The sequence below is a fragment of the Pholis gunnellus genome (assembly GCF_910591455.1).
Source record: "Pholis gunnellus genome assembly, chromosome: 2".
In the NCBI taxonomy this organism is placed as follows: Eukaryota; Metazoa; Chordata; class Actinopteri; order Perciformes; family Pholidae; genus Pholis; species Pholis gunnellus.
In genome coordinates, this window is record NC_136536.1 from 12,535,215 (window position 1) to 12,563,092 (window position 27,878).

Below are 27,878 nucleotides of genomic sequence, written 5' to 3' on the forward strand. Positions count from 1 at the left end.
CATGTGCATATTCTATTCATTTACACAGTTTAAGACGTCTGGTAGTACTCCAATGCTTTGATGTGTCCACTGTAAGTGGCCCAGGTCGAGTAGAGTGTGAAGAACAACCTTGTAAACAAGTAGTTTGGGGCCTGACGTGTATGTCCGGGGTTCTCAAAAACTTTCCTCCTGAGTTTTGTAAAGGCCCCACTGGCACAGCTGATATGATGACGTAATTCTCAATGTCAGCTCTGGAGGAGAGGAAGCTGCCACGATAGAGATCCACATTTTTTAGACTGATGTTGTCAACATGTATCACTGGAGGAGAAAAGGAGAATTTGTGTCTTCTTGATGTTCAGGGCCAGTTACAAGAAACTATATACGCTTGATCAAAATCACAAAGAAAGCTGCAGATTGTCTGATGAATGGGCAAAATAGGTTGTGCTACCTCAAAGCAATTTCCTCAGTACGACTTTCACTGGGGAATGTTTGTGCCTTGCGTTGCTGTTTCAGAATAAAATTCTGAAGGGAATCATCCATTTAATCAGAAGTATCAGAATCAATACTTTCCTTGAAATTAACATTTCAGTTTCTGCATATACACAGAGTTGTCTGACCAAAGACAGAGGGCAATGTGAGGGAAAGACTAAAGCAGAGCAGCCCACCCATTGCTGTCCAACATGCGGAGGGCAGATGTACAGGCGGGCGCACAGGGCTCCTTTCAACGGTTACAAATGGTTGATCTAAATAAGACCCAGCTGATGTTTTCACCTCAGCTCCAACCCACTCACTCTCTGGTCATCCATCCCTCGCTCATCTTTGTCTTCTTTTACTAACCCTCTCACACTGTTTGACCTATAACTTGGTGCCTATTCTTTTTCATATCCCTCCCCCCTCTTTTGCGCTTGAAGCGGGTGTATGTGTGGCAAATCTCAGGGGAGCAGGTAAAGTATAAATCTGTAGTCTTTCTGACATCTCACAGTCTCTGGTTCCCATTTGGTCTGGTGCCCTGTAATCAGTCACTACCTTGCTCTCCTCCTTCTCTTTCTTGCCTGTTCATTGCTCTCATTCTGGAGACATTTACAAAAAACATGTGAAATTCCTCATGTTGAAAATTGAGTTCATATCATGTGCTTCACAAACACCCGTGTCAAAATCAATGATACTGTATCTCCTCCGATGATCTCGCCTTTGTATTTTATTCTGTTAAATTGAGTTGTAATGCTAACATAAGGAGACTAAGTACTGTTGCTGGCGGGGGGGGGGGGGGGGTCCCACTCTGGTCTTTTATCTCCAGTCATATCAGCTTGATCAGCGAGACTGCCCAATGTGGACATGTGTTTCTCCTGCTAAAATTCTGCTCAAGGGCTCAAATGCATACACACTGAACGAGCGAGCAAACGTCTGTTTCAAATCCCACAGAGTGCAGGCAGATTCGACAGGATTTACAAGACCTTTAATTTGTCACTCATGCAACGCCATGTAAATTCTGTTGCTGTCGTTATTTGGGCTCATGTGTAGTGAAAAAAACTCCTGTTGATGCTTCCACTGACTAAATGAAGATGCCATAAAATGAAAAAGAAAACCCAAAGTCACTGGCCTGGCCAGGAAAGAGTCCAGCAAATAACCCAGGGTTAGACTACAATTGGTTGTGTTCAGAGGTTCTGGTCGGCAGATCAGTTTTGCCTTGGGACAGAGCCAGGCAGTACAACTATATGCACTAGTTGATTGATTGACCAAAGTCAATCGACCAAAAAATGTATTTTCAACAATTTCAATAATTGATGTATCAAGTTATTTCTCAAACAAAAAAGCCAAACATTTGCTAGTTCCAGCTTATGATATGTCATACACGTAATATGACGTATCATATGACATATCTGTCTCTGGAAAATTGTGATGGGCATTCTTCACTTTTCTATGACATTTTACTAACTTTAATCTAATAACAACTGTTAACTGCAGCCTTAGCTAGTTGTTTCAGGGTTTGTGCTCAACATGCACACATGAGAGTGGTATTGATCTTCTCATACTTCTTGTCAAGAAAGAAAAAAGAAAAGCATATTTCTCAAAAGTACATTTAGCAAATTGGAGTAAATGTAGAGTTGATGTATCAGCAAAACGAGAGAGCTCATCATTAGCAATGTTATTTCTGGGTAAGAGAAGAAAGAGATGTATTGTTGTCAGGTGCAATAAGGATGCTGGGGTAAAGCTGGACGAACAAGAGAGTTTTGTGATGGGGGGGTTAAGTGAAAAGAGCAGGATGCTAAAGGACTTTGTGTGAGAGATCTGTAGGAGAATGGAGAGACACAACCAAAGAGGACGTTGGAGTTGGATTAGAAGCATATGGTAAGATCTAGACATTGCAACATTTCTGTGTGAGGAGCAGGGTTGGTGGGTAAGGTCAGACGGGCTTTAGGAGACTCACAGGGGGGTGGGCTTAAATATTTGCTGCAGAAATTAAAGGGGTGGCTTTTACACCACAACATTTCAGAGGGAAATATTGTACTTTTGACTCCACTACATTTAATTTGATCTTTAAAGGGGACTGACCCCTGAGTTGGGAAAAACTTGACTGAAGTAACTAACATATAAAATACTTAAAATAGTGCCACCTCTGAAAATTAAGCTTAATACTGTATGTATTGATGCATCAGTATTTGTAATAATATAATATATACTATTATATAGATTTTTTTCTGCAGAATTAGTACTTTTTCCTTTTGATATTTTAAAAACATTTAACTGAATACTTTTACTGAAGTTTAAAATGTAGGACTTTTACTTGTATGGAGTATTTTTACATTGTTCTATGGTTACTTGTTCTTACATTTAGGATCTGAATACTTCATCCACCACTGCAACATGACGAAAGATGGCCGAAAAACTCTCTGATCCTCACCTGGCATCTACTGAAACCTGGCAGCAACAAGCCAGGAAATGCTTCCAGGCCTTAAAATCAGTCCAGAGGCTGATCTCATCCTTTGTGTATCTCAGCATGAGCTAGATCTCCAGAGACGAGAGGGCCTGTCCATCACTGTCAGAGATAGTGGACTTTACTGAGAGCTGACATAAGGGCAACATTTCACTCTGACAGTCCAGGACAAGTGCCAGCCTGCTGCCAAGGAATGCCAGCTTTTTACTGGACTGCTGCAGTCGGCCACAACATAGCTATTGTTAAAACATGGCGTGAAATCTGGTGCTCTTCACCAAGAAAATGTTTTCATTTGGATGCCGTCAGTCTCTTGCTGATTTTTGACATGGGCTTGGCAATCACAAGGACTTTCATGTGGAGTTGGTAAATTGGTCACTATTTCACACAGGGCAGTGTGTGCAACAAAGGCTTTGGATTATGCCAGCGTTCACACATTCAAGAGAAAAGCTTTAAACAAATATGCTTTGGTGGTGGTATAACTCTGACATTACATGCTATATCAATACCACAAACGTTATTGAAGAGCTGGACATCCCACCCAAGCTGAAATCAAGATCGCTCTTCTGACCAGGATTTAAGATGGCAGGAAATTGAAGGCCAGAGACAGACTCGCAGGGCTGCAGAGTCTTTTTGACATGCCTGCTGGGCCTGGAGGAGCACACAAGATGAGCTCTGTCTGACCTCAGTGGCATTTATACATAAACAGAAAACCAGAAAATTGTAGAAATTACAGTAAACTTCAGTCTCTAATGAGGTGAAAAGTGTGATAGCCTTGGAAACTAACGTACTTCTCACTTTGCTTGCCTGAATATCACAAACAGTTTATTTCTAATGATGTTGTCAACCACCAATTACACACACAGATACATCAGAATTTCACAATCAAAAGCAACGATGACGATGAGGATGATGAATTTCATTGCAGGGCAATGTGTCACAGAGCGTGCACTGATTCTTTTGGACAGCTGGGGTGTGGAGCTAGTCTGGTTACTTGTTTGTCCATGAGTATCTGTTTATATAAACTATCTCTTACATCCTGTCGATGAACTCATCGTAGCATCCTTGTTTTTGTGCAGTAGCATGCTTCAACATCGTTTCAATGCCTGTTTTATTTGACCAAGCATATTCATTTTGCTATTATATATGTTAAAGAAAGACATAAAATCCTCTCATTATAAAAGCTAGAAATCTTCCCATCTTTAGTCATGTTAGCAGTGTGGCTCTGGGGATGTCGGTCTGTCCATCACTTTGGCCCAGACTGATACATCTATATATTTATATATTGTTAATTTTCTGTCAGTCGACTAACTGATACAGTAAATCAGATAACTGTTTCAGTGTTAGAATTTAGGATACAATATTCTAAATCAATTTTCCTAATTCACATATATATATAAATCGATTACTCTTTTTAAAAATTCTACTAGGGTCACACTTTGACGGTACTTAAAATAAAAATGAAAGAAAGAAAATGACAGGCAGATGTTCGCATTTGCAAGCAAAATATTTAGTGGTAAATATTTTCCCTGTTTATCTGAATACAGTGTGTTACCACCGACAGAACTACGAGTTTGACTTTTTTTTATAACTCTTTATTATTGACACCCCCCACTCTCAGTCAGACATATAAGAGGCCCGGCAGACGGGTATCCACACGGTTTTAAGGGTTTAATATTTTGTATAGAGACTGTGTATGGGTTGTTGTTACGATTTGTGCCAGGAGTACTAGTCCATGTCTGAGCCCCTTGATGTCTGCTGAGTTCACTAGGATTGGTATTGGAGAGACTGGGACTGCTGGGGGTGACCACCATGCTGGAGTCCTACCTCCCAGAGTTTGTCTGTGTGTGTGTGTGTGTGTGTGTTTCTGTGTGTCTGGGACTAAACCACATTTGATTTTTATACGCTTGTGGCTAACAGGAGCCAGATGTAGCTGCCTCCAGGGAGCTTACCATCGAAACCGCCATTTATTTCTCTTTTTCACTCTCTTTAATGAGATGTGTGCATGCTTACATACATGCTTGAGTGTGTATATACGTTCAAATAAAAGCAGCCAATAAGCCACAGCAGCATTTGCAATATTTCTCTATCAGGTAACAAAGCTGGTATGACTTAGCTGCTAAACAAGCAGTGTCAAAGACAGAATGTGTCCTGTTCAGATGACAGAGCATGAGAGTGACGACATCCCTGATTTCATCACATAAAAATAAATCAGAAACAATAAATCAGGGTGTCAAAGCACTGAGGACCCGCAGTTTTCTATGAGCTGAACCTGGCCATGAGACACAAGAAGATTCATGAAGCCTAAGTGAGAGGTGAAGTAAGAACTGAGCACACTCTCACACAAACAGACAAATAACAGACAATTAGATGGTCAGAACAGCTATTAATTAGTAACAATATAGAATTACTGCATCACAGTTTTAAGACTGTTCTCTTCTAAACATATAGTATTGAAGGAGAGAGCAGAAAGCAAAAGATCGAGAAAGAAGGGAGAGTTTTAATTGAAAGCGAATGTGTCTGTGCTGGCTGCTGGTCAGAGATGGGCCGTGGTCCCAGTTGGCTTTCACTTCAAAGGCCCTACCCGCCTGTCTCGAGCGCACCTGCAGCCGGTTAAACCCTGCTCTCATCACTCAGGGCGTGGAGGGACCTCCCCTACAACTTAGAACCCTCACCACAAAGCCTTTTGCCAAAGAGCCGTGATGTCCCGCACTCAAGAGTTCAACCTAAAACACGAGCCCAGACAACCGTCACTACAGAACTAAATGTCAATCACACTGTGTGAGTGCTCACAAAACAGCCACAGCAGGGTTCCTGCAGCCCCTACCACAAGGTTTTTGCCAACCCCGTCACGACTCAGTGGTAGAGCAAGGTCATCCTTCAAGCGGCGGTTCGATACTTGGCTCCTAGTCCATGTCGATGTGTCCTTGAACAATTAACCCCTACGTGCTCCAGTGTATGAATGGGTATGAATGATTAGTTAGTCCTGATAGGCAGATGTCACCTCGCATGGCAGCCCTTGCCATCAGTGTATACATTTGGGTGAATGGGTGAATGATGACATGTAGTGTTAAAGCGCTTTGCGCGGTCGGAAGACTAGAAAAGCGCTATACAAGTATTTGGCATTTACCATTTATGTTTTCACCACTTGGGTGCAGCGCAACAAGCTCGCAAACACAACCGTGACATATCATCACCGTAGTCGTTCTGGCAAACATGTTTGGAAACCATTGCCATGGCCATTTACATATTATTACAAACATGGAGAAACATTAACATTCATTTTGAGTCATGTTTCTGGCCACCTGATGAATCGAAATCCAACAATTGCTTTGTGGCTCTGTTTTTGCTCTCTACCAACTCCTGAGAGTAATATCTGCTGTAAATAATACACTATGTTCACCAGCTAATCTCTTACTTTGTCTGTCTGCATTCGGTGCTATGCAGGTGTAGTGGGTCTATCTTAGCTTTTTTTTTTTTTTTTTTTACAGAGAACACCTGCCTGAGCTGTGGGCCTTGACCAAAAAACTAAACAATGAGGAAAAAGACACTAATTTGTGTAGAGAGGGAAACTTCAGTCGGATGATAATTCTTTGGTTTATCACTACGAGCGTCTTCTTTCACATAACAAATCATGTATCCATTGTTAATATGAAAATATTGAAAAGCAGCTTCAAAGTTGAACCCAAAAGTAAAGAAAAATATTTTCACCACCTAGCTTTGCTATTTGAATGGGAAACATTGAGGAGAAGGCAAGAAAAACATTAACAGTCTTATTCTCTATTTTTTTGTCAGTCAACAGTTTTTGACTGTATTTTGCTGACTGTAATAGTTAAAAGCAGTCGCCCTGACAAAAATAAGTCACATTTCTGCTTGCATATGCACACGCTCATAAACACAACTGCACACACACAAGGTCCTCACCACATGTCATAATCCTAAAATAAATGGATCCGCTTTCTGACCCCAAATGAGAGCCTCCAATACAAGAAACAAACCTGGTATTGAATTAATTATAATTTCATGGTTTCATTGCACTTGTCTCTCAAATCCTGCGTAAACAAATGAAAAACACAAGTTGCTACCGATAAAAACATGAGCAGCTGTTCTACCAATGATTTCAGTCTTTGGTTTACAGAGTGACTCACTCCTTATCCTGTGTGAAAAGTAGAATGACACGCTAAAAAACCCCCCAATGTTTCAGAGTTCAATTTACTGATTCACTGTTCACTGAGTTACCTCAGCTAGCCATGTGACCAGCTGCCCATGACCTGCAGTGTACGTCACACAGCAGTTCCCTACTAAAACCGGAAACCACTCAGCACAAACTCAGTTCCACAAAGAGGGAGCAAGGAGACACTGTGCTGTCAAAATGACCAGCATCTAAGGTAAATTTCAATTTGGATTATTTAAAAACATTTAACTCTTTGAATATGAAATTTAAACAATAGAAAAGGAAAATTAAAGCAGTCTGATTTAAGTTAATCCCAGTCTGCCCCATCTAATATCAATGATGTATGCCTGATTATCTGTTTGTGTCATTGGCCCATTCTATGTATTGCCAGTGGAGCATGCCTGTTTTCTCCTAAGAAGTGTTTTAGGATATCCCTTTAATGTCATCTGTATCACCTGCTCTACAGCCAGTCTGTGTGTGTGTCCCAAGTGTGTGTCCAAGTGTGTGCATGCTCCCAATTTGTCCAGCATGACGGCATCCTCCAGCAACCTAGTAAACATTCTATTATAGAGTTATCACCATCACATTTACAAACACTTATTGTGTTCACAGGAATTATAAAATCTATTATTGCCAGGCTACCCTGGGGATAAAGTAAGAATGGGTTGCAAGTATGCAGAGCTTAGCCCCGTAGAGGCCAACCATGATGGGTACATACTGTGGCAGCAGTTATGGATGTGTGAGCATTTGTTTTGCATATGTGCAGGCACAAACATTCTCTCAATGTACATACCTTTCGAGAACTCTGGAGTTCCAGCACCTCTGTTTGTTCAAAGCAGCTCATCTCTGTCAGCGGATCTAAATTTACAGGACAATAAATTATCACAGATCTGGTTCTCTGGCACACTCATGCACACGCACATTATCTGTCTCTGGAGGACTGTGTATTTTTAGGGTCTGTGTTGTATTCTGACCTTTCATTAGCTTTATAGATAATGCTACTGGATTCTCAGCTGATTATTATCCAAACAACCACTCAGGCCTGGTCCTTTTATCTTCACGGCTACTTAACACGCAGAAATTATGACAGTATTAGATCCATCTACGATAAGTACTCCTGCAAGGATTAAAATAAAATGATTTAGAATGGAAATGTTCAAGACTTTAAGTATTACAACGTATCCTCATACAACGTATGATATCTTACAAAAAGTTACTCCACAATTTTTGTGAGTTTTCCTTCTGAAAGCCAGCAACACGTGTCAATTTGTATGCTTGTTACCTGCTTAGGGTCTTTACAAAATAAACTTCCGTCCCCACAGGAAACTACTCCGTTGGTTTAGGCAACAAAACTACATGACTAGGTTTAGGAAAAGGTCGTTGTTTTGGTTAACATACCCGCGGCAGTGCCGTAACTACATTATTCAAGTTACGTGACAAATCTTCTCTTCTCGTTCATGATTACGTTGATAACGTACAAAATTAAGGCGCATTCTTTTTCGTAGGTATAGCTACAACGGCTGGATGAGACCCGCCCGAGTAGTGTGACGTTATTATAGTGTAGATGATACATGAAATACGATCCAGGAAGTCCAGTTTTAGTAACCGATTGAGTCAATTCAACAACATTGTCCCTTTCCAGAAAGAGACATTGCTGTAAAGTTTTTCAAATGTATTTTTTGGCGCTTTGAGCACTTGTGGTCCCATTATATTAGAGAGAAGGCAGACATCTCCACAACTGATAACTCTAAAACTAGGCAACTCACATCAAAACAATTTAGATTGACAAATAGCACTACAGGTAAGAGGAAAACTATGTATTACTGATTGGAGGGGTGAACTGCCCCTTTAAGGGTTTATCAGTAAGGCAATGACAAATGAGGTATTTTGTCTCTTAGTTGATAATGATGTTGAATACAGTACCCCCCCCCCCCCCCCCCCCCCCCCCCCCCCCCATCATTCATAAAATGTCTTCAGTTGTCTTTGTCCTTCTTTCACCTGTCCCTTGTTCATGTTCCATCAAACCGGCCCAGTGTAGAGTTTGCCCCTGTGTGTCCCATCAGTATGGGGACTTCGGCAGGTCTGACGACAGGCTGTCCTCTCTCCTCAACCTGCCAGGGGATGGGAATACACCCTGAGCTCATCCCTGGACTGCCTGAATAGTGACAGCCCACAGCATAATCCCCACAGGGGACACATGGGCTATTAGTCCAACTCTTTCACCTATAGTGCATGCCTCTGGCTTGCTCTTGGTTCATTTAGCCCATTCTCTTTTCCCCCTGCAAGTCCCTTATCAGTACCCAGTATTTTTCCTCTGAGGTGGTGGTTGCCAGATCAGACCTCGTACATCAGGGCAAACTTTTCCTCCGACTGAGAGGAAGGCGTTTGACTCTGTTATTGTTTATGGGGAGAAAGCTGGGGTCAAGTTCACAGGCTGAGAGAGAGACAGAGAGAGAGACCAAGAGAGAGAATGCGAAAGTCTGTTCCAGCTCCAGCCCCATGAGAGAGAAGCATAACTCAGCCGTGTTTGTGCTTCCCTAATTCCTTTTGATTTAGCAGAAAATTGTGAGCTAAGCTGCAACGCACAAATATTCACCAGAGCCGCCTCTCACAAACCTGTACCCACTGTAGTCTGTGTGTTTGTGAATGTGCCTGTCTCTGAAAACATTTAAAACTGTGTGTGTCCCATTCTCTGACAGCAGCCTGCTTGCCGAGCTCTAAGCAGAAATACAAATGTCTCTAAAAGGAGCTTAGCTTTAACAGCAGCTTTGGCATAAACACTTGAGCTGTTTTCTCAAGCTTTCGATGAAATAGGAGTTTGCGACAGCTATAGCTAATTTGTTTCAATTCCAACAAGGATTTTCCTGATTTGTTTACTTGTTTGTTGGCATTACTGGGTCAGCTGAATCAACTGTGGCATTCTTAATCCAATATCACAAACTCCCCAGAGAAGTTTAAGTCTACACTGATAAGAACAGTGCAAAAAAGTGTCCGTTAACAAGTCGAGCAAGTCATTTTTCAGTTCAAGATTTTTGGATACCTAAAATTAGGTTTTGATTTGTTAGGAGTCATTCAAGGACTTGAGATTTGATAATGGATGACAGCCCGCTACAACGCCTGATGACAACCTCAAGATGCACACACGCATGGGAAAAAAGGTGAGGATGGTTGCTCTCCCTTGTATGTGTGTGTGTGTGTGTGTGTGTGTGTGCATGTGTGTGCGAGCGCTGTCTCAGCACTCTCTCTTACACATGTGGTTCATATTTAAGACATAGTGCTGTTCCACTGGACGATTTGGCTCTGTTCTCCAAGTCCCACATTCCCTTCCCTTTCCTTTTTTCTCTAACTTTCATTTCTGCTATGCTTTGGTGCACGGCTGCAGGCATAACAAATATTGAAATTAGTATTTGTAAATAATAACCATAATAATAACTTAACCGATGTCACAGATTTAATTACCTCTTTATCAGGGACAGCACTCATTACGTGATATTAATATGATGAAACTGCGCCACATTTAGCCAAAAGGCGTTATTTCTTTTTTTTTATCTGCAACCCCATGGGCAGGTTGATATTAACATTAACGTCTATGTGAAAGATGTATGTGGGGAACAGCATGAGGAATATAAATACAATCATATACATATCCAAGGAATATGATAATTATTATTATATATTATAATGAATTGACAATAACAATAGATGTTAGATAAATACTGGGTGAATACCATAGCCACTAAAATAAATCTGTGGCTGCAATTAACAATTGAATTTCCAACATGTATGTAGGGTATTTGGTCTCTGGTTATTTTGCTGCACCCAATGATTGCATCATAAATCAAGAATGGAAAACACCGTTTTAATATATGAAAAAAAAAACACATTTTCATGTGATTTAATTATCCAGTTTTACTGGGTTGTAAAATGAAGGCGCCATCATCAATTATAACTATTTGGTTACAGATGAACTTCTCACATTCGGACCGTCTCGACTCGACCACAACAGCACCATCGCCCCTTAACCCCAGCAACACACACACACACACACACACACACACACACACACACACACACACACACACACACACACACACCTCCATCCATCCCTCTTTAATATCTCCTTCCTAGTCAAACTCTGTAACCCCTGCATCTGCCCAATGGGCAAGAAGAGCCGTGAGCAGCGAGCCCTCCCTCATCTCTCTCTCTCTCTCTCTCTCTCTCTCTCTCTCTCTCTCTCTCTCTCTCTCTCTCTCTCTCTCTCTCCCTCCCTCCCAGCTCTGACTCTGTCCACAGCGCACTGATAAAGGAGAGGTCCAGTGTAAGCATCCGACCCAGCACAGAGTCACAAAGTCGACAGCACTGCTGCGAGTCACGCAACTCCCACATTTTGGCTCCAGCTGTGATTCGGATCCTATGTCTGCCTCTGAACTAAGCCAAAATCAAGGATACGTGTTGGGGACCTGACTGGAGAGGTGACAAAAAACGACACTTGTTGCTCGTGTGGTCAGGTAAACCTCCTGTCGGCAGCCAGAAGTGCTCAGTGGAGAGTCTGGTGCGCACATGGCACCGAAAACGCGCTCCTCACACTCCTGACAGTCGCGCTATTACTATGGAGCTACACACTGGATAATGAGGCCTACCTTCTGAATGGGTGCTTAACCTACATCACATCAAACCTCGTTTGTTAAAGCCGCCCCAAAATCTTTTATTTTTGGGGAACCTTTCGTGGTTAAAAAAAAAAGCGTAGAGTCATGCTGGGTTTAAACAGGATTCTGAGCCTCCGGGCTGCCCGGATTCGGAGCTGTGGTTCGCCGGGAGCCAAACTCTCACCACGGTCTTCTTCATGCCAAAACCACGGTGCCAGTTCGAGGATTTACTGCGCGTGTCTGTTGCTGCTGCTGCTGGTGACGCCTCGAGTGGACTCTTCATGGTGGTGAGTACTGTCTGCAGACATCACACCTACAGGCCTACCTGCCTGCCAACATTTAGGGGATCCGAATTTGTTTTTGGAAGAAACTGCTAAGTAGGCTACCCTAAATGATGATGATGATGATTATTAATATTACTATTATTATTATTAACTAAATTTGATCGGGAGCCTAACTGTGAAAGGGAAGGAAATGGCACATGATTTTGAACATCAATCATTGATCTTAATCATTTGAAATGGAGTTGGGACTTCTGCCTATAGCATAGTCTTTCGATAGACACTTCAGGGATTCAAATTGCCAACGAATTTCTCTTATGATGACCATGTTAATAACCCCTTTCCAAAAGCAAAAGCAAAAGCAAAACCCGTTCCAATTAATTCAAAGCAGCGATTTGTAGACATTATTATTAGTCACTGTATATGCCGACAGTGCTTTTCGCATCAATGCTGCAACATTTTAAACGTTAGCATTCTTGGTGTTATTTGTGCATTTTTGCAGCAAATCATTTAAACACATTGCGGTTTATAAAAAAAAAAAAAAAAAAAAGTGTTAGGCTATTATTTGTCACGAATGAATGCGTTGCCCTGTTATTTTTATGGAGAAACGACTGCAATGAGAAACTAAAATGTGTTTTTATCCGTCATCACTTCATTTAATTCAAAATGATTTGCTCCTGAAAAAAGAGTAAGAAACACGATGGAACATTAAAATAACATATCTTTTACGAGTTTGTGAACTATTCAAGCGTCTTTAAGATTTAGTTCCTGATATGCGTTTTCTCTTCATGTCAGTTTGTTGGACTGCCACATTGTGCAATAATAATAGAGCGATAAATGTAATTTATATTGGCGCTGTTGGTTGAGCGCGTGTTGAGCAAAGGATGGGGCCTGCGTTCAACAAGGCAGAGCAGTCATTAATTCACCAGGTACCACACACGCGCAAATTACTTCACTAAAATACCCCAAAACCAGCCATCTAGAGCATAGGTGAGGGGTGAACCAAATATCTCGTTGCCTGCGCAATAACATACGTGAAAATGTCCATGTGTGTGAGTGTGTTTATGAGAGAAGTGTCTGTGTGTGGGCGGGTATGGGTGTAATGGAATGCCTAATAGTTTGTGTAGATTAAAAGCAGTTATGGGGAGTAGTGGGACCAGCGTGTGTGTGGAGGCTTTGGCTGGGCATTATTGGCTTTGAGGGGAATTTAGTTTAGGGGATACAGTCTCTAACTGTTTCTCACATTTCTGTGGGTGTACAATAAGTGATGATATGGACAGATCCGGGGCTTTAAGATAGTGGGATGTTCGAGCCATTTGAGAAAGGTGAAAAAGCATAAACAATGTAATACAAAGACACCATAATACATGCATTCTCATGAAATTAGATTTTTTTTTTGTAAAATATAAAAAGGTACTGATAACATTTAAGAAAATGATCGGATCATTAGTCTTTTTTAGTGTTTCTTGTGATTCAATAGGGCTTGAGAAGATGGCATGGCAACAGAGGTCGATGTAATATCAGCTGCGTCATCAGAAGTCAATAAAAGCCTTCCATTTGTGTCCCACTTGTCTTTCTTCTATGATTCACAGTATAGTCGCAGGGCTTTACAGCATGTTGTTTTAGACCTGTGGATAATGATTTACTATCCTATTAAATCTACAAGTCCTCCTGACTCTCAGAGAGAAAATTAAGTGTGAATTGCTGCTCTGGCTCTTTCCTTTGATGAGCACTCTGTTCTTATTCCTCCTCTCTAATCCCACTCTTGGGAGCAGAGAGCCTCCAGTCCATCCTCTCGCCCAACCTCGTAAAACACGACCACACAGCTACACGCTCCCTGACCTCCACTCGCTGACCCGCCAAAACCCTGCAGCCACCGAGTTGCAAGACGTCTCATGCACACACAATTAGGTTTTCGGGTAATATTTTCGTGATAATCTCAACGCAGCATTTATCTTATTAGGATACTGTAGGAGTCTCTTTTATCAGGGCAGGGAGAAAGATTGGAGGCATGCAAGATAACTGTGAGTATGGTGAGCATGAGAGTGAACAGGCAGAAGACAGAGAGGAGTAAAGTGAGTAAATGGGGACTTAGTTTGACAGGGTTATTGGAGGCCCCAGACTTCGTGCTCTGATTTGTGACGACATGATTTCAACTATTCCACTGGGAAACATTTGAACACACACACACACACACACACACACACGCAGGTCTTGTGGGGAGAGGTTAAGTGCTTATTTATTTGGAGAGAGGAGTAAATGGTTTCCACTCCCCTCCTGCTCGCAAACCTTAAACTGTTAAGTGTAGTGAACTCTGACTCACAGAGGACTGTTACTGCAGCTCTCGTTCACGCCACTCAACACCTTCGAGTGTGTGTGTGTGTGTGTATCCACATGTGTAAATCCCCTATATATGAGGGCACCTATGTGTATTAATGAATTGCAATATACCACCAATCACTGCCGTGACTTTGTATTCTGCAAATGAATTATTTTAAATGAAGTAGACGTTTCTTGTGTCTATTGCGTCCTCAGGTACATTGGTGCGCTGGGGGCCCGCGTGATCTGCGACAACATCCCAGGCTTGGTGAATAAGCAGCGGCAACTCTGTCAGCGCCACCCAGACATCATGCAGGCCATCGGCGAGGGCACCAAAGAGTGGATCAGAGAGTGCCAGCACCAATTCAGACACCACCGCTGGAACTGCAGCACACTGGACCGTGACCACACCGTGTTTGGACGTGTCTTGCTACGGAGTAAGTCAATGGGTGTGTCTACATATCTTCCTGTCTAATTATTGATTGTGGCCAAAGTGTAGAGATACTGAGTCTGAACCTGAACCCCATCTGCCACTATCTCACTCCTCATTCTCCTCCTTCTTCTTCATTTTTACGGCCTCTCCCTTCTTCTCTCCGTCCATCTCTGCTCACTCTGTTCTTTCTCCGATCTTTCCCTCTCACGTATGCTGGTGCTCCGTGTTTATAGACACTAATGGACTGTTGCAATGCCTTACGCCTCGTCAATAAACACACAGGCTTCAAGACGCAGGCTTGTCATCATTTTGTTTTTCCACTCCTGCCAGACCTCTGTGCTGTGTAATAGATTCATGCCTTTACACATATGCAAACGGACGCACATGCATGTTACAACATACATATTTTTCAACTCTCTTTGTAAACAGTGCATGTATACTTCCTCCTTATGAAGAGTTTTAGAACTGCACACTGTCTGAATCATGAATATTTATTGAATAATAGAGCGACAGGGGCTCTTCTGTAAAAACACCTGATAGGAAAGGTGTCCTCCGCCAGCTGGCTATTTTGCATGACAGATTAAATGATAAAAGTTCTATACATTTTCCATCACTCATTATTTTGCAATAGTACTGCAGCAGCCATTATTTATCACTACAGCTGCATTCTGAATGCAGGGCATGTACACAGGGATGCACCTGTAAGTCACTGTCACAAGCAGTGGAACCAATAAGAAGAGTGACTCTCTAATGCTACATCTTTGGGGTTATGGTATGCTTTCTCTTGAATTTGTTGCTTTTGGAGCAAGGCATAAAGGTAAAGGCTTAATTTACAGTCGTTCATTGTAGTGAATCTGGATTCAGGTTGCATAAAATAAGGTGCTTGTCTCCACAGACTTAGTATCAGACGTGCTACTGTCGCTCTTCCATCCATCCTAAGCTTGTGTGGAGGTTAACAATGCATGGGAAAAAAAACAGGAGATATGGAGATACAGGCTGCGTGTGTGGAGGACAGGAATAAACAGTAATGTAGATGTAAATATTTAGAGAGATATTCTCACTGTCAGACAAACAGCGCAGATTTGAATGATGACCAGCAATACCTTCCTCCATCCTCCCCCACACACGCCGCCTCAACAGCACCCACTGCCCCCTTCTCCTCACCCTAGAGATGGAATAGGACATTCCAGTGAATATAGAGCAAGTAGGTTGGACCACACAATCTCATCTAGCCTTGGCTGGTTCAGATTGTTTTCAGATACAAAAGTTCCCCACTGTTATTCATTTATTATCAGTACTATATCAGCTAGTTTTTGTGATGTTATTTTAAAGTACTGGTACTTAGACTTAAAAATAGGAAATATAGCTTCACTCATGTATCCATGTGTTACTTTGCAGTACAGTGTTGTAAATTCAAATGACCAAAACAGCAACCCTGAATTGATTACAATACAAACTGGGGCTGGCTCGACATTTTGATTCAAGCTTGGGCATGTCAGATGCACGTGAGATGGATGACTGAAAAACACGGCTGAAAGGTATTCTCTGTTGACAAGGTCTAAAAATGGTTTATCCACTTGGGAGCTGAATGTCTTCACAGCAACCTGCTGATTACATAATGAGTTATTGAGTATTCAAAGTTGACATTTCAACCTGAAGGCTGTGTTAAAGGAAACCTCAAGTGGGGTCCAAAATAGAAATAGTTCATCATCTGGGGAGCATGAGTATACGTTTTATTAGATACTGATGTTTCTTGTGTGTCAGTAAAAAAATGGCTTGCTAGTGGCACAAGATGGAAAGCTTGCATGGTCACCAAAAACATCAGGATTCATGCTCTGGTAACCACAAACCTCAGCAGCAAATGTAATAGAAATTCTTCTGTTTCAGAGCATTGGTACCAGATGGTCGTCAGGGGGCCAGGGAGGTGAATAAATCATTACGAGCCATGAACATTTTAATTACATTTTATAGCTGATAGATCTTTAAATATCCAAACCGAAGTGTTTGATGAAAGAACTGACAGACCAAATGACCAACTGACTGACCAGAGTCACATGGACATGAACATTAAGGGTGGGGCAAAAGAAATCGATTCATAATTGCGATTCTTACGTTCTATGATTGTGAATAAGATCATACATGCTAAAAAGACAATTCTCGTACGTAGTAATAACGTAATAACGTTAATGTAACGTAATAATGTACCAAAAAAGCTAACTCAACCACAAGGGCACAGTGCAGCACCCAGGCGATGGACAGCACGTATATTTTGTAGTTCATCTTCAAAACAGGCAAGCATTTGGGAACATTTTTTATTTCATATTTTTAATAGTTAGCTCTGCAAGACAAAAGAGAAGTATCTTGTGGATACTTTGTACCCCCTCACCCAGAGACTACTAGCTAATGTTAGTGGAGTGGAGCACCAACGCATGAGACCAGCTGATCAACTCACACTGCAGCGTTTAGATAACAATGGCTTTTCTCTTTAATAACACTGCAGCACAGAGGCTGTTCTCCACACTCGGAGATATGACGTTAACAACAACACAGTGGAGCTCTCTGCTTCCCGTAAGTTTCCCGGAGATTCCCAGTTGGACTTTTATATGTACAGTGTAATTAAAATACACAGCGTTCAGTAGCTGGCTTTTACTTCACAAGAAGCCGATTCATACAGAGGATTATTTTACTCACTGGGGAAATTAGAATCTAATTTCAGCTGCATCGTTTTCTTCTATCTGAAACAGCATTTGAGTCGTTTCAACTTTTAAGTACAGATGCACCAAGTGAAAACCACATTTGTCTGTTAGGCTGTGACTAAAGATGGACAAGCTCTTCTGCCTCTGGCTGTTGTCTTTTAAAGGTATTCACTCCCAGGGGCGCTACAAAAAGCAACTGCGACTAAACACTATATCTAATTCTCTATGTGTCTTTGGCCACACAATAGATGACTCATATTCTAAGGAACTAAGGACTAAGGACCAGAAAAGCGCAGCAATGGTAGAAAATGCTGTCATGACATCACCCTGGTGCTGATTAATGGGGTATCACTGTGTCTGTATTTAAACAATTTATGTGAGCAGAGGAGAGCCCCGCAGCTGGGATTATTTCCATGATAATATTTAAACAGAGCTGTCCTATACTCCACATCAGGCCTGATATGCCCCCGTCAGCTGCACCCTCATGTTCTGATGGCTCACACCCAGGCCTGGTCATGGCATTAAGTGCATCTGTGCATGCATGTGGGGTGCACAGTTTTTAGGTCTTTAGGTCGTACAAAATCGATTGCATTTCATGATATCAGTAACTACAATTTCTGTATTCAATACTAGATTGTGTTATTTCAACCTCTACCTCAGTCTATACTCTATATTTTATTATTTTTTTGCTTTTGTGCTTTCTCTCTTTCTCAGGCAGTCGTGAAGCAGCATTCGTCTACGCCATCTCCTCAGCAGGAGTGGTGTATGCGCTTACTCGCGCCTGCAGCCAGGGGGAGCTGAAAGCGTGTAACTGCGACCCGCACAAGCGGGGACGGGCTAGCGATGAGAGAGGAGAGTTTGACTGGGGTGGCTGTAGTGATAACATCAACTATGGGATCAAGTTTGCCAAAGCCTTCATAGATGCCAAAGAGAGGACAGTCCGAGATGCACGGGCACTCATGAACCTACACAACAACCGCTGTGGCAGAACAGTAAGTGTGCGATTGCAGCGGCATCAATTAACCCAAATAACGAAAAAATGTCTTCCATATAGTAATATATCTAGCTCTGGAGGTTTTTGTTTTATTTGCTTGGGATTTAATAAATCTGCATCTTGGACCCCATTTACACCTGGTATGCAATCTTTTTCTGGCAACGTTATGTTGGTAGTGATAACAGGCTTTTTCCTGGTATTAAGCGTTCTTGTTATCAAGGTTCCACCTGCACTGTGATCGAATCTCTATAATGAGTTACGTGACCCATCAACTTGTTCGAGAGATTCTTTTCTTAACAACGCAGACAAACTGTACAGAGCGCATTCACACCTTGCTGGGATCCAATCTCAATACAATGCCATTCCAAATTACAATGCATTCTGAGTGCATTTTAGGGATGTCCGTTTTTATTTGAATTTCAAACGTCAAAAGTTTGAGTGTGGGAAAAGATTCAATATTTGATCTGTACCTCTTCATTTTCAAAATTGTCTGGTTATACGTGTTCACGGGTCGTGTCCTGTGCTCCTGCAGGGGGGCTCTTACAATGCACTGTTAGGAGATATGATAAGCTACCTAGGGTTGCATTCAGATTTGTTTCATTCAGAACTTGCATTTACACCTTGCGTTGACATGTGTTCTTATACAGATACAATTTCCAGTTACAGATCACATGCTAATACAAAGTTGAAATTGGATCTGAGTTTTTTGTCGCCAGCCCAATGTCGGTAAAAGGAATTTTGTCTGTGGTGCTCACAGTTGTAAAAAAACACTTTCAGATAATTCAACAGCACGTGTCTCCATATCTCTGGGTAATCCAGGGACTTCACTGTCAACAGTTATGGGACTATCAGTAGCTCAGATGAAACCGTTCATCCAGGGTGAAAATCCTTTTACCTCCATTGTCTTGCAGTGGAGGCAGAAAACTCAGAGGTGGATATCTATCTTGAAACCTCGGCAGATGAAACCAAATATTATCTACAAGAACTAGATACCACTAGAGCATTAGGTGAGAAATATGTTTTTATGAAATTAGGTTACATTTTTATGTCTTAACGCTGTATTTACAGAACATGTAAAACCAAATGTCAAGATGGCTAAATGCATACACACAATCCCCACTTCTCTCTGTTTCTAGGCAGTGAAGCGGTTCATGAAGCTGGAGTGTAAATGTCACGGTGTGAGCGGCTCTTGCACACTGCGGACATGTTGGATGGCCATGTCAGACTTCCGGAAGACCGGTGACTACCTGAGGAGGAAATACAACGGGGCCATCGAGGTGACGATGAATCAGGATGGGACAGGCTTCGCTGTCGCTAACAAAGCCTTCAGGAAGGCCACCAAGAACGACCTGGTCTACTTTGAGAACTCTCCGGATTACTGCCTGCAAGACAAAACAGCAGGTAAGACGGCAAAAAGAGAGAAGAAGAAGGTGGACTGGATTGAAAGACGAAGAAAGGCAGTTTCTCATGGCCGTTGATGGATTGTCTCGACTGTGTTATGTTTTAGGGGTGTTAAGTGTATGTTGTGTGTATGTTCATGCATGACTAGTGTGTTTGTGTGTGTGTGTGAATGTCAATGTGTGTGTGTGTGTGTGTGTGTAATGGTAGTCAGATAACACAGCAGGACTCCTGTGTGATGTCAGTGGAAGGTAATATCCTTGTACCCTGGGGACCTTCTGTGACCACCTGACCTCTATCAGTCTCTGTCAACACACACACACATACATATATACACACATACACACACCCCTATGGTCAGAGGAAGTGTTGATCAACCTTTGCACAATACAACCAATTAGTTATGACTGTTTGTGATTGGCCGGTTGATGGATGAAACACTGTCAAACCAACTTTTACAATAGTTGACATCAACACCTCCATCACTCAGAAGCTCTGTCCAGTTCTTCCTCGCTCCCTTTGTCTGCCCTCTCTCTTCGTCCCATCGTCCATCCTCCCCCTCTTTCTCACCTTCCCAGTGGAATCCACAGCCTAGGGACACAAGCAGCTAATTTAAAAAAAAAAAAAAATCACTTCTTTCTGTCTGTCACAGTCTCTCCCTCTCTGTCTGTCTGAACTAAGCGTAGCTGGAGGGCAGAGTGGGCCTCAGAGTGTGAGAGCCTGTCTGTCTGTCACGCTCCACTGTCCATTTAACCCTCACACGCACATGCATGCACACACACACACATGCACATACAGAGAGTGGCTTCAAAGGGAGCAGTGGCTTGGGAAAGGCAGTGTAACTATAGGCCACTCTACCAACACTGCATAGTTGTGTGTGTGGGTCTGTTGTTCTATGGGCAGCTTGTTGTGATAGGTAGCAGTTCAAACAGGGAGCTTCTCACACGAAACACCAGCACTAATCTCTGTGGGGATGCCATTCACATAAGACACAGACAATATGCCACTGCATTAGGTAATATCCAGAGTGCTAAACACTACAAAATACATCCAACAACGGTGACGCCACTGCAGATCCAACATTGAACCAAATGGTTCAAATGAGATAACGTGAAACTATGATATTTGTAATAACGCAAATTTAGTAAAGGTCCAGCCTGGAACATAAACTTGTTTACTGTATATCCTGAGCTTAACTCCATTTGTCTAGACAGAGATGGTGAGTAATGTTGTTCTATTTAGCATTTATGTTTTTATGTGTCTTTGACAACAAGCCTAAGGCTGTCAAGGGTTAATCCTGTCGCATCATATCTTTAAATATCTGTAAATATCTACGATATAGTTTCAACAAAATGCTGGCAACATGGCTGCAAAGTAGGGCTGCACAATTAATTGAAATTGTGTCGAAATTGCAATACGGCCTACTGCAATTTTCAAATCGAAGCAGGCGAAATGGCTATATCAAAATGCAAATTCAATATTGTGGTGCTGCAGAGATGGCCTACACATATTCCACTTTTTCTCTTTGTTTGCTACAGCTCCACACAAAAAGTATGCCATAAGCATTACTAATTGAAATCATCAGTCCCTCTAATATCCCAAATCATATCACCATTGCAAAATAAGTCAAAATAATCACAATTAGATTTTTATTTCAAAATTGTTCAACCCTGTCACAAAATTAAAATCCAATATTAACACCAATAGAATCAATTAAGCTAATTTTAAATGGGTCAATTAAGCTAATTTTAAATGGGTGAATTCACAGTTTTTTTATATCTGGTTTTATAGCTTAATTAGCACAGCAAAAGCAACTAATTTAAGCTATTTGAATTGTGTGACTTAACCCTCTTGGTATAATGCCTGAACACTCACAGGTCAGAAGCACAAACCGCACCAGTTGAATGGTGGGTGATCAAAATGGACAGGGAGGGCAAACTAGCGTAGCTGTTTTTTATGCAGCAAAGATTACAGCAAAAATATTAGAAAGATTGAATATATTCATGGATATCAGGTGGGATAAAGTTACAATCTCATGTAATAAGAAAACTTCCACACTGGACAAATTTCACAGGAGCTGCAGTTAAAACAATTGAGAAGCTAATAGGTGATGCCTGGCTTTTTAGCTTGAAAAATGTATTAAGCTATTAATGGATTATCAAAAGAGTTGCAGATTAATGTTTATTTGTTGTTTTCAGTAGAAGAATTGTCAGAGAAGTAAAACATAAAAGGCCAGAAACTAACTTTGGTTCACTTTGAGCTTTTATTGGCTAACTCTTTTGTGCTTTTGTGCAGGCTCCCTGGGCACGGCTGGGCGGGTCTGCAACAAGACATCGCGCGGCACGGATGGCTGTGAGGTCATGTGCTGTGGGCGGGGCTACGACACCACGAGAGTCAAGCAAATCACCAAGTGCGAGTGCAAGTTCAAATGGTGCTGCGCCGTGGAGTGTAAGGACTGTGAGGAAGCTGTGGACATACACACGTGCAAAGCTCCCAAGCGAGCTGAATGGTTGGACCAGACCTGAGGACGCGCCCCCTCTGCCCCCTCTAATGCAACCCCACCCCTTTCCCCTTTATGGGACATCCCGTGGAACATGGCATTCTGGGAAAGTTTGTCCGAAAGTGCTCTGCCCTCCCCTGCCCCAACTTCGGTTCATCATTGCATGGCTTTTGTACCTGTCTCTGTGAAAGCACTATAGTTCAGTACCCATCAATATGAATTAACATCCATTAGCCCCTGTTTGTGAATGGCCCTATGACTGAACTGCTGGGATCAGATGAACGGTGAAACCAGTGAACACTTTGGGGTAAGGGTGGATTGGACTTTCATTGAAGATTCAGTCCAGAAGGCCTTTTTTTTTCTAGCGTGTGGTACTGGGTTGAAATGGTTTGCTGCTTTCCTGATGCTTTAAAGACACATTTTTACATTAACTGAGCCTTAAAAACGTATCCAGTATTATTACAACAACATCATATACTCACATAATGTTCTTTTTTTGGGGGGGAAATAGACTTTTATCTACCAAATACTTGGTTGGACTTTGGGAAGTAGCTTGACAAGTGCACTTTGAGAAGTGGACATCTAAGCGTAAGTTTGGCCCTGTGTGGCCAAACAGAAGTCCAGGCAGAGGACTACCAGAGAACAGGGAGATGGACACTAGATGAATAAATGGACGGATGCGTCATTGGGACTTGTAAAGAAAAAAAAGAAAAAAGACAAAAACCTGTTTAAAGTGATTTATTTAAAATGTAAAGTGTTGTTTCATTTCTCGTCTGCGGATGAGACTGCACTACATTGGCTGACACAAGGAGAGAGAAGAGCACTCCAATTATTATGACTATACAGTGTACTCTAGTTTTCAGTGTGTAAGATGACAAACTGCCACCACAACATCGGACAAATTTCACTTCTCTGCTCTCCGGCTTGCTTGTATAACATTGTGTATATTGCCTTATCGAAACAGATGTTGATATGAAATATATGGTGCATTACTATGACACTGGATCATTTGGTTTTTGTTCAGACAGACAAACATAGAGGTTGAAGGCAAGAAAGAGACTAGATGCAGACTAGAGCAGAACTAATCAGTGTGACCGAGCACGATAGTGAGTAAGTTCCCGTTGTACTGCTGTCGTAACCTGCCATGTTGTTCCCATCACACACACACACACACACACACACCGTTGCTCCTCACCTGCATGAGTTGAGAGACGCTGGGGCAGTAATAATAATACAATCTATGTTGGTAACAAAGGCTGATTCTATGTGAGTTGGGGTGTGGTGTGTCATATCAGTCAAGGGGAGGGAAGTGTTTGATTAAAGGCCCAACCTAAACCCCAACCCCTCCTGGCCTCATCCCACCCCTCGCTATGTGGAATTCCAGGTGGGTCCCAGGCTAATGACTAGATGGCTATAATTACCCAGGGCTGTTGATAGCTGGTGATTGGACATGGTCGTGCCACAGAGGACCTAGTGTGGGCTCCTGCTGGGACCACATTTAATCAAAGGCTTCTTGGCCGGCATATCAAAGAGAATACTTTCCAGCAATCTTCTCTGCCTCGGCCCCCTCTGCTATCCAGACTCTCAGTCCAGTTCAGTCTCTGTTACAATAGAGCCCAGGGACTCCTGTTCACGTGAATCTAAAGGGATTTTGCACACCAGTAAAAAAAAACATGAAGACAAAAAGTAGCATGTACACATAAATGATAAATGATTAATTCATTGCTATTTTCCGTAAGGCTCTAATCCTGAATGCTGTGTTGGTCAACATGTGTCCCAGAGGTAAGATCGTCTCTTCTTGCCCAGGCTTGGGACAGGATGCAGCCATGTTCAGGCCTGATTAGACACACCAATGCCATGACACAGGAAATGCAAAGCATCTGCCCTCGATATACCTTGATGCAGGAAGCAGACACAAGCGCAGATACACCAGCTGAGATGAAAACACAAAATGACTCTTCTGTGTCTCTTCAATCAATACAATATCCTCATGTGTTGCTGCTTTTTAAATCAAAATGTTTAATTATTATTCACCTTTCAGTCTACCAACTGCCCCAAAAAGAGCCCTCAACATCCTAGGTCTTTGAATAGCCATGGGAGGCCCATACTAAGATTCGTTTTATTGTCCCTCGGGGTAATATTATCAAGCAATTCCAGTCATTGAGACTATTATAGTGCCATCTTCCTGTGGCAGAGTCTATCTGGGTCCTGGATGCCAGGCTGAGAGCATTCCTGTTGCAGTTTCACAGGCAAACCAGTCTTCACAGCTGGCAGGTAGAGCTATAGGCACAGAAATGGCACCAAGCAACACAGGAGGAGGTCAACTTGGAAACATTTTTGTAGGTCAATGGAACTAATTGCATTGTTATTACGGGCTATGATAATATTGCGCTCACCCACTGAATAACTAACATCTGGGAAGGGAAATGGGGTTCGTACAAAGGTGGTCGTACGTGTTTTAAACAAACCCCAGGCGAGCCAAAGTTATTTGGAAGTGAAAATAATGTCAAACAGTAAAATGATCAGCTAACCTTTGTGACCATCCATCTCAGTTTACAGACCGACTTTGTGGTTCAATTTGACCTGCAGCACTTGCGGCAGTTGTGCGTACACAGTTTTCCTTTGTCATGGGGAATTATTATGGACAATATGGGTGCGGTCACTTTTGGTCTTGTTGGTTTGTTTATAATGAATGTCTTGACTGCTTGTATTTATTGCCCCATTGCAGAAATGTCATCCCTGGTTTTAGATCTGATATTCACTTTGTGGGTAAGACCCAAGGACCACAATGTAATAAACCAGAATCATCCTTTAATAACACAGCTAGGCCAAGTAATTTGACTGAAACCAAATCACGGGCACAAGTAGTTCAGGTCAAACTGTGGCCCAGCTGAAATATGTCTTGCTGAAATGAAATGTAAAGGTTTCCCCCCAGGTTGTATGACACGGGCCTGATTGTGTTAAATGTTTGTTACGGTCGCATTACACTTCCGTCTTACGAAGATACACTCCATCTCCCATTCAATTATATTGAAGCCGGTACGACAGACAAATTAAAACATGCGTTTCCTGTTTCAGTGTGATCTCCAGCTGGCTCTGGCAGTTTCGCAGGAAGTGCTTGATCGGCCAACAGTAACACTATTGCGCAAGATTTGACAATGGAGAAAGTTATTGCCTTAGTACATGTACTCTTAAACAATGTTTTTAGTTTGTGCTCGATCAATATTTATATGTTACCTGCATCCTAGCCGGGACGTCATGTCCTTTTTCTGGACTGAGTGTGAGGCAATGCCGTCGAATGGAAACGTTACGTGACCGTACCTTTACACTGACACACACATTGCTGCAGTATCTTTAGACCTGTTAGTTATGCACGCAGCCCAATCATTTATTTAACCCCATCGCAGTTAGTCTCAAACTTTTAACACCTCTATATTCTCCCTCACTCTTGACTCCCCCTGTGTCTCGGTAGTGACAGTTAGACAGATTAGTTCAGGCTGTAATGCATGTCAGCCTGAGATCTGGTTGCCAAATGACAGCAACCCTGAGAATAGAGAATAAAGCACACTCTGATTACGTACACAAACATACATGCAACTGCAGGCACACACACACACACACACACACACACACACACACACACACACACACACACACACACACACACACACACACACACACACACACACACACACACACACGCACAGAGCGCCTGGAGGTACATGGACAGAACAGAGCCCCCCACCTAGAATGTGACAAGACTTTAACATCTAAAATCCATCTTGGACTAAGAGACAGAAAAAAGGAAGAGGTGTGAGACAGTGATGAACGGGAGAGAGAAATGTTTTGGGTTACCTAGAGACCTGGCGGGCATGTTTATCAGCAGATTTTAATCTGAGCCGAAAGAACCTCGTTCCCCACAATTCATCATCACTACTCGCCCCACCTGCCACGTCCCTCTGACCGCCTCCCTCCACCTCTCTCCTGCTCCCAGCGTCTGATACAGGTTTCTCTCTGGGGGAATCTAGCCAGATACCCCACCAACACAACAATTGCCCTATAACATTCACCTTGGGGTGGTCCGGGTGTCAGCCATGCGATCTGTTTCGCACACATATTCACATGTACATACCTGCAGGCTAGGATGGGACCCCCTCAGTGCCCTCTGAGCTCAGCTATCACCTGTCTGGTAAAGTCCTCGGTATGTTACCGAGCCTTTCTACTCTGTCACTCACTGTTTGTGATCAGAAAGTGCATACAAACATACAAGTGTGTGTGTGTGTGTGTCGTGGGATGAGTTTACCTCCAGGGCGAGCACAACGTAGGTCTTTTTTTTTCCCCGGAGGTTGGAGGGGGGGGGGGTCCGGTTGAGGTCAGGGGTCATAAAGTTTAGGTGTGTCAACAGAGAACCTTTGTCACTATGAACGACCAACACTGATCCATCGCCTGTTGACACCTCCTAAACATTAACGCCTTGCTCGAGTAGCTGAGCTCTTCTCTGGCCGTCCAGCAAAGAGGTGAATTGGAACTGGAACACCTGCCCTGCTGGATTCAAATCTGGCCGACAGCATAGCTGCCTACAGTGTCAACTCTTCCATTCATCTCCCGTCCTTTCGCTCTGCTGAATCTGATGGGAGGGGGGGGGGGGGGGGGGGGGGGGGGGGTCAGCCATTAGGTTTGGGTTGGGAGGTTGTGGGAGCAGTGGGAGGTGCAGATTTATTAGGGAGCTCAGACTAATATTTACGTGACCTGCCAGGTACCGAGTGGTGTAGAGACAGAGAGGGAGAGAAAGTATAGGTATGAGGGGAAAAAGAGGATTATGACACAAAACACTTATCTCCTGAGATCTACAGCAAAACTGCCCCCTTTACTCAAGCATTTCCTATAATGGTTCAACTCATTTTGACAGCAATCACCCCTATACCATCACAGCAACAACCCCAGTTTCATGTAACTCAAAACATTGGTCCAACACGCAACTGTTTGCCAAGTCAATTCTTTGATTGGCAATCAGAAGAATTACACTGGAATTGTCCCAACAGTTCCCCTTCATTGGAGTATTTCAGAAACTCACTCACCGTTGCATGTAAAACATTTCCGGTGCTTTTACAATCGCTCCAACTACTAACACATATAATCTCATGAAGGTTGACCTCTAAGAATTTTTCTGTGAGTAGAAAGCCCATGTGACCTCACACACCACCAATTTGTCATCCCCAATTTATCTTTGATGTAACTCACTTGCTGCTAGGACACAAGTCAGGCTTAGCGCTGGATAGCACACTGCAGGCCTGGCTCACAGACAGCCACCATGAGGGTTAAAGGACAAAGAGTGCCGGTGCTGAGCCTGAGTCGGACGTTTAAGACAGTTAGTCGCGGTGAATTCTTAACCCTACAAGGTGTTGGCTGCCATGTGACGAGGTTTGCATACGCTCGTGACAGTGTGAGTCTGTTTATCTGCCTCCCTGTGTGGGAATTTACAGACACACCTCGCAAGGCACAAACAACAGTGACCTGGAAAAATAG

General features: G+C 42.6%; 1 protein-coding gene across 1 annotated transcript; it reads left to right on the forward strand.

Annotated features, from left to right (window-relative positions):
* Positions 1–10,148: 10,148 nt before the first annotated feature.
* On the forward strand, positions 10,149–23,325 carry LOC306704483 (protein Wnt-2b-A). The gene is made up of 6 exons (XM_079170851.1): positions 10,149–10,243; positions 11,361–12,018; positions 14,548–14,768; positions 18,175–18,452; positions 19,591–19,855; positions 22,148–23,325. The coding sequence occupies exons 2-6, from the start codon at positions 11,837–11,839 to the stop codon at positions 22,375–22,377; spliced, it is 1,176 nt and encodes a 391-aa protein (XP_079026977.1). The 5' UTR covers positions 10,149–10,243; positions 11,361–11,836; the 3' UTR covers positions 22,378–23,325.
* The last annotated feature ends 4,553 nt before the right edge of the window (positions 23,326–27,878 follow it).

Excerpts from the sequence above, each read along its gene's own strand:
- LOC306704483 (XM_079170851.1), top strand. The coding sequence starts at position 11,837 with ATGCTGGGTTTAAACAGGATTCTGAGCCTCCGGGCTGCCCGGATTCGG. Across the intron at positions 14,769-18,174 it reads TGGACGTGTCTTGCTACGGA|GCAGTCGTGAAGCAGCATTC; the intron begins GTAAGTCAATGG and ends TCTCTTTCTCAG. Across the intron at positions 18,453-19,590 it reads ACAACCGCTGTGGCAGAACA|GCAGTGAAGCGGTTCATGAA; the intron begins GTAAGTGTGCGA and ends CTCTGTTTCTAG.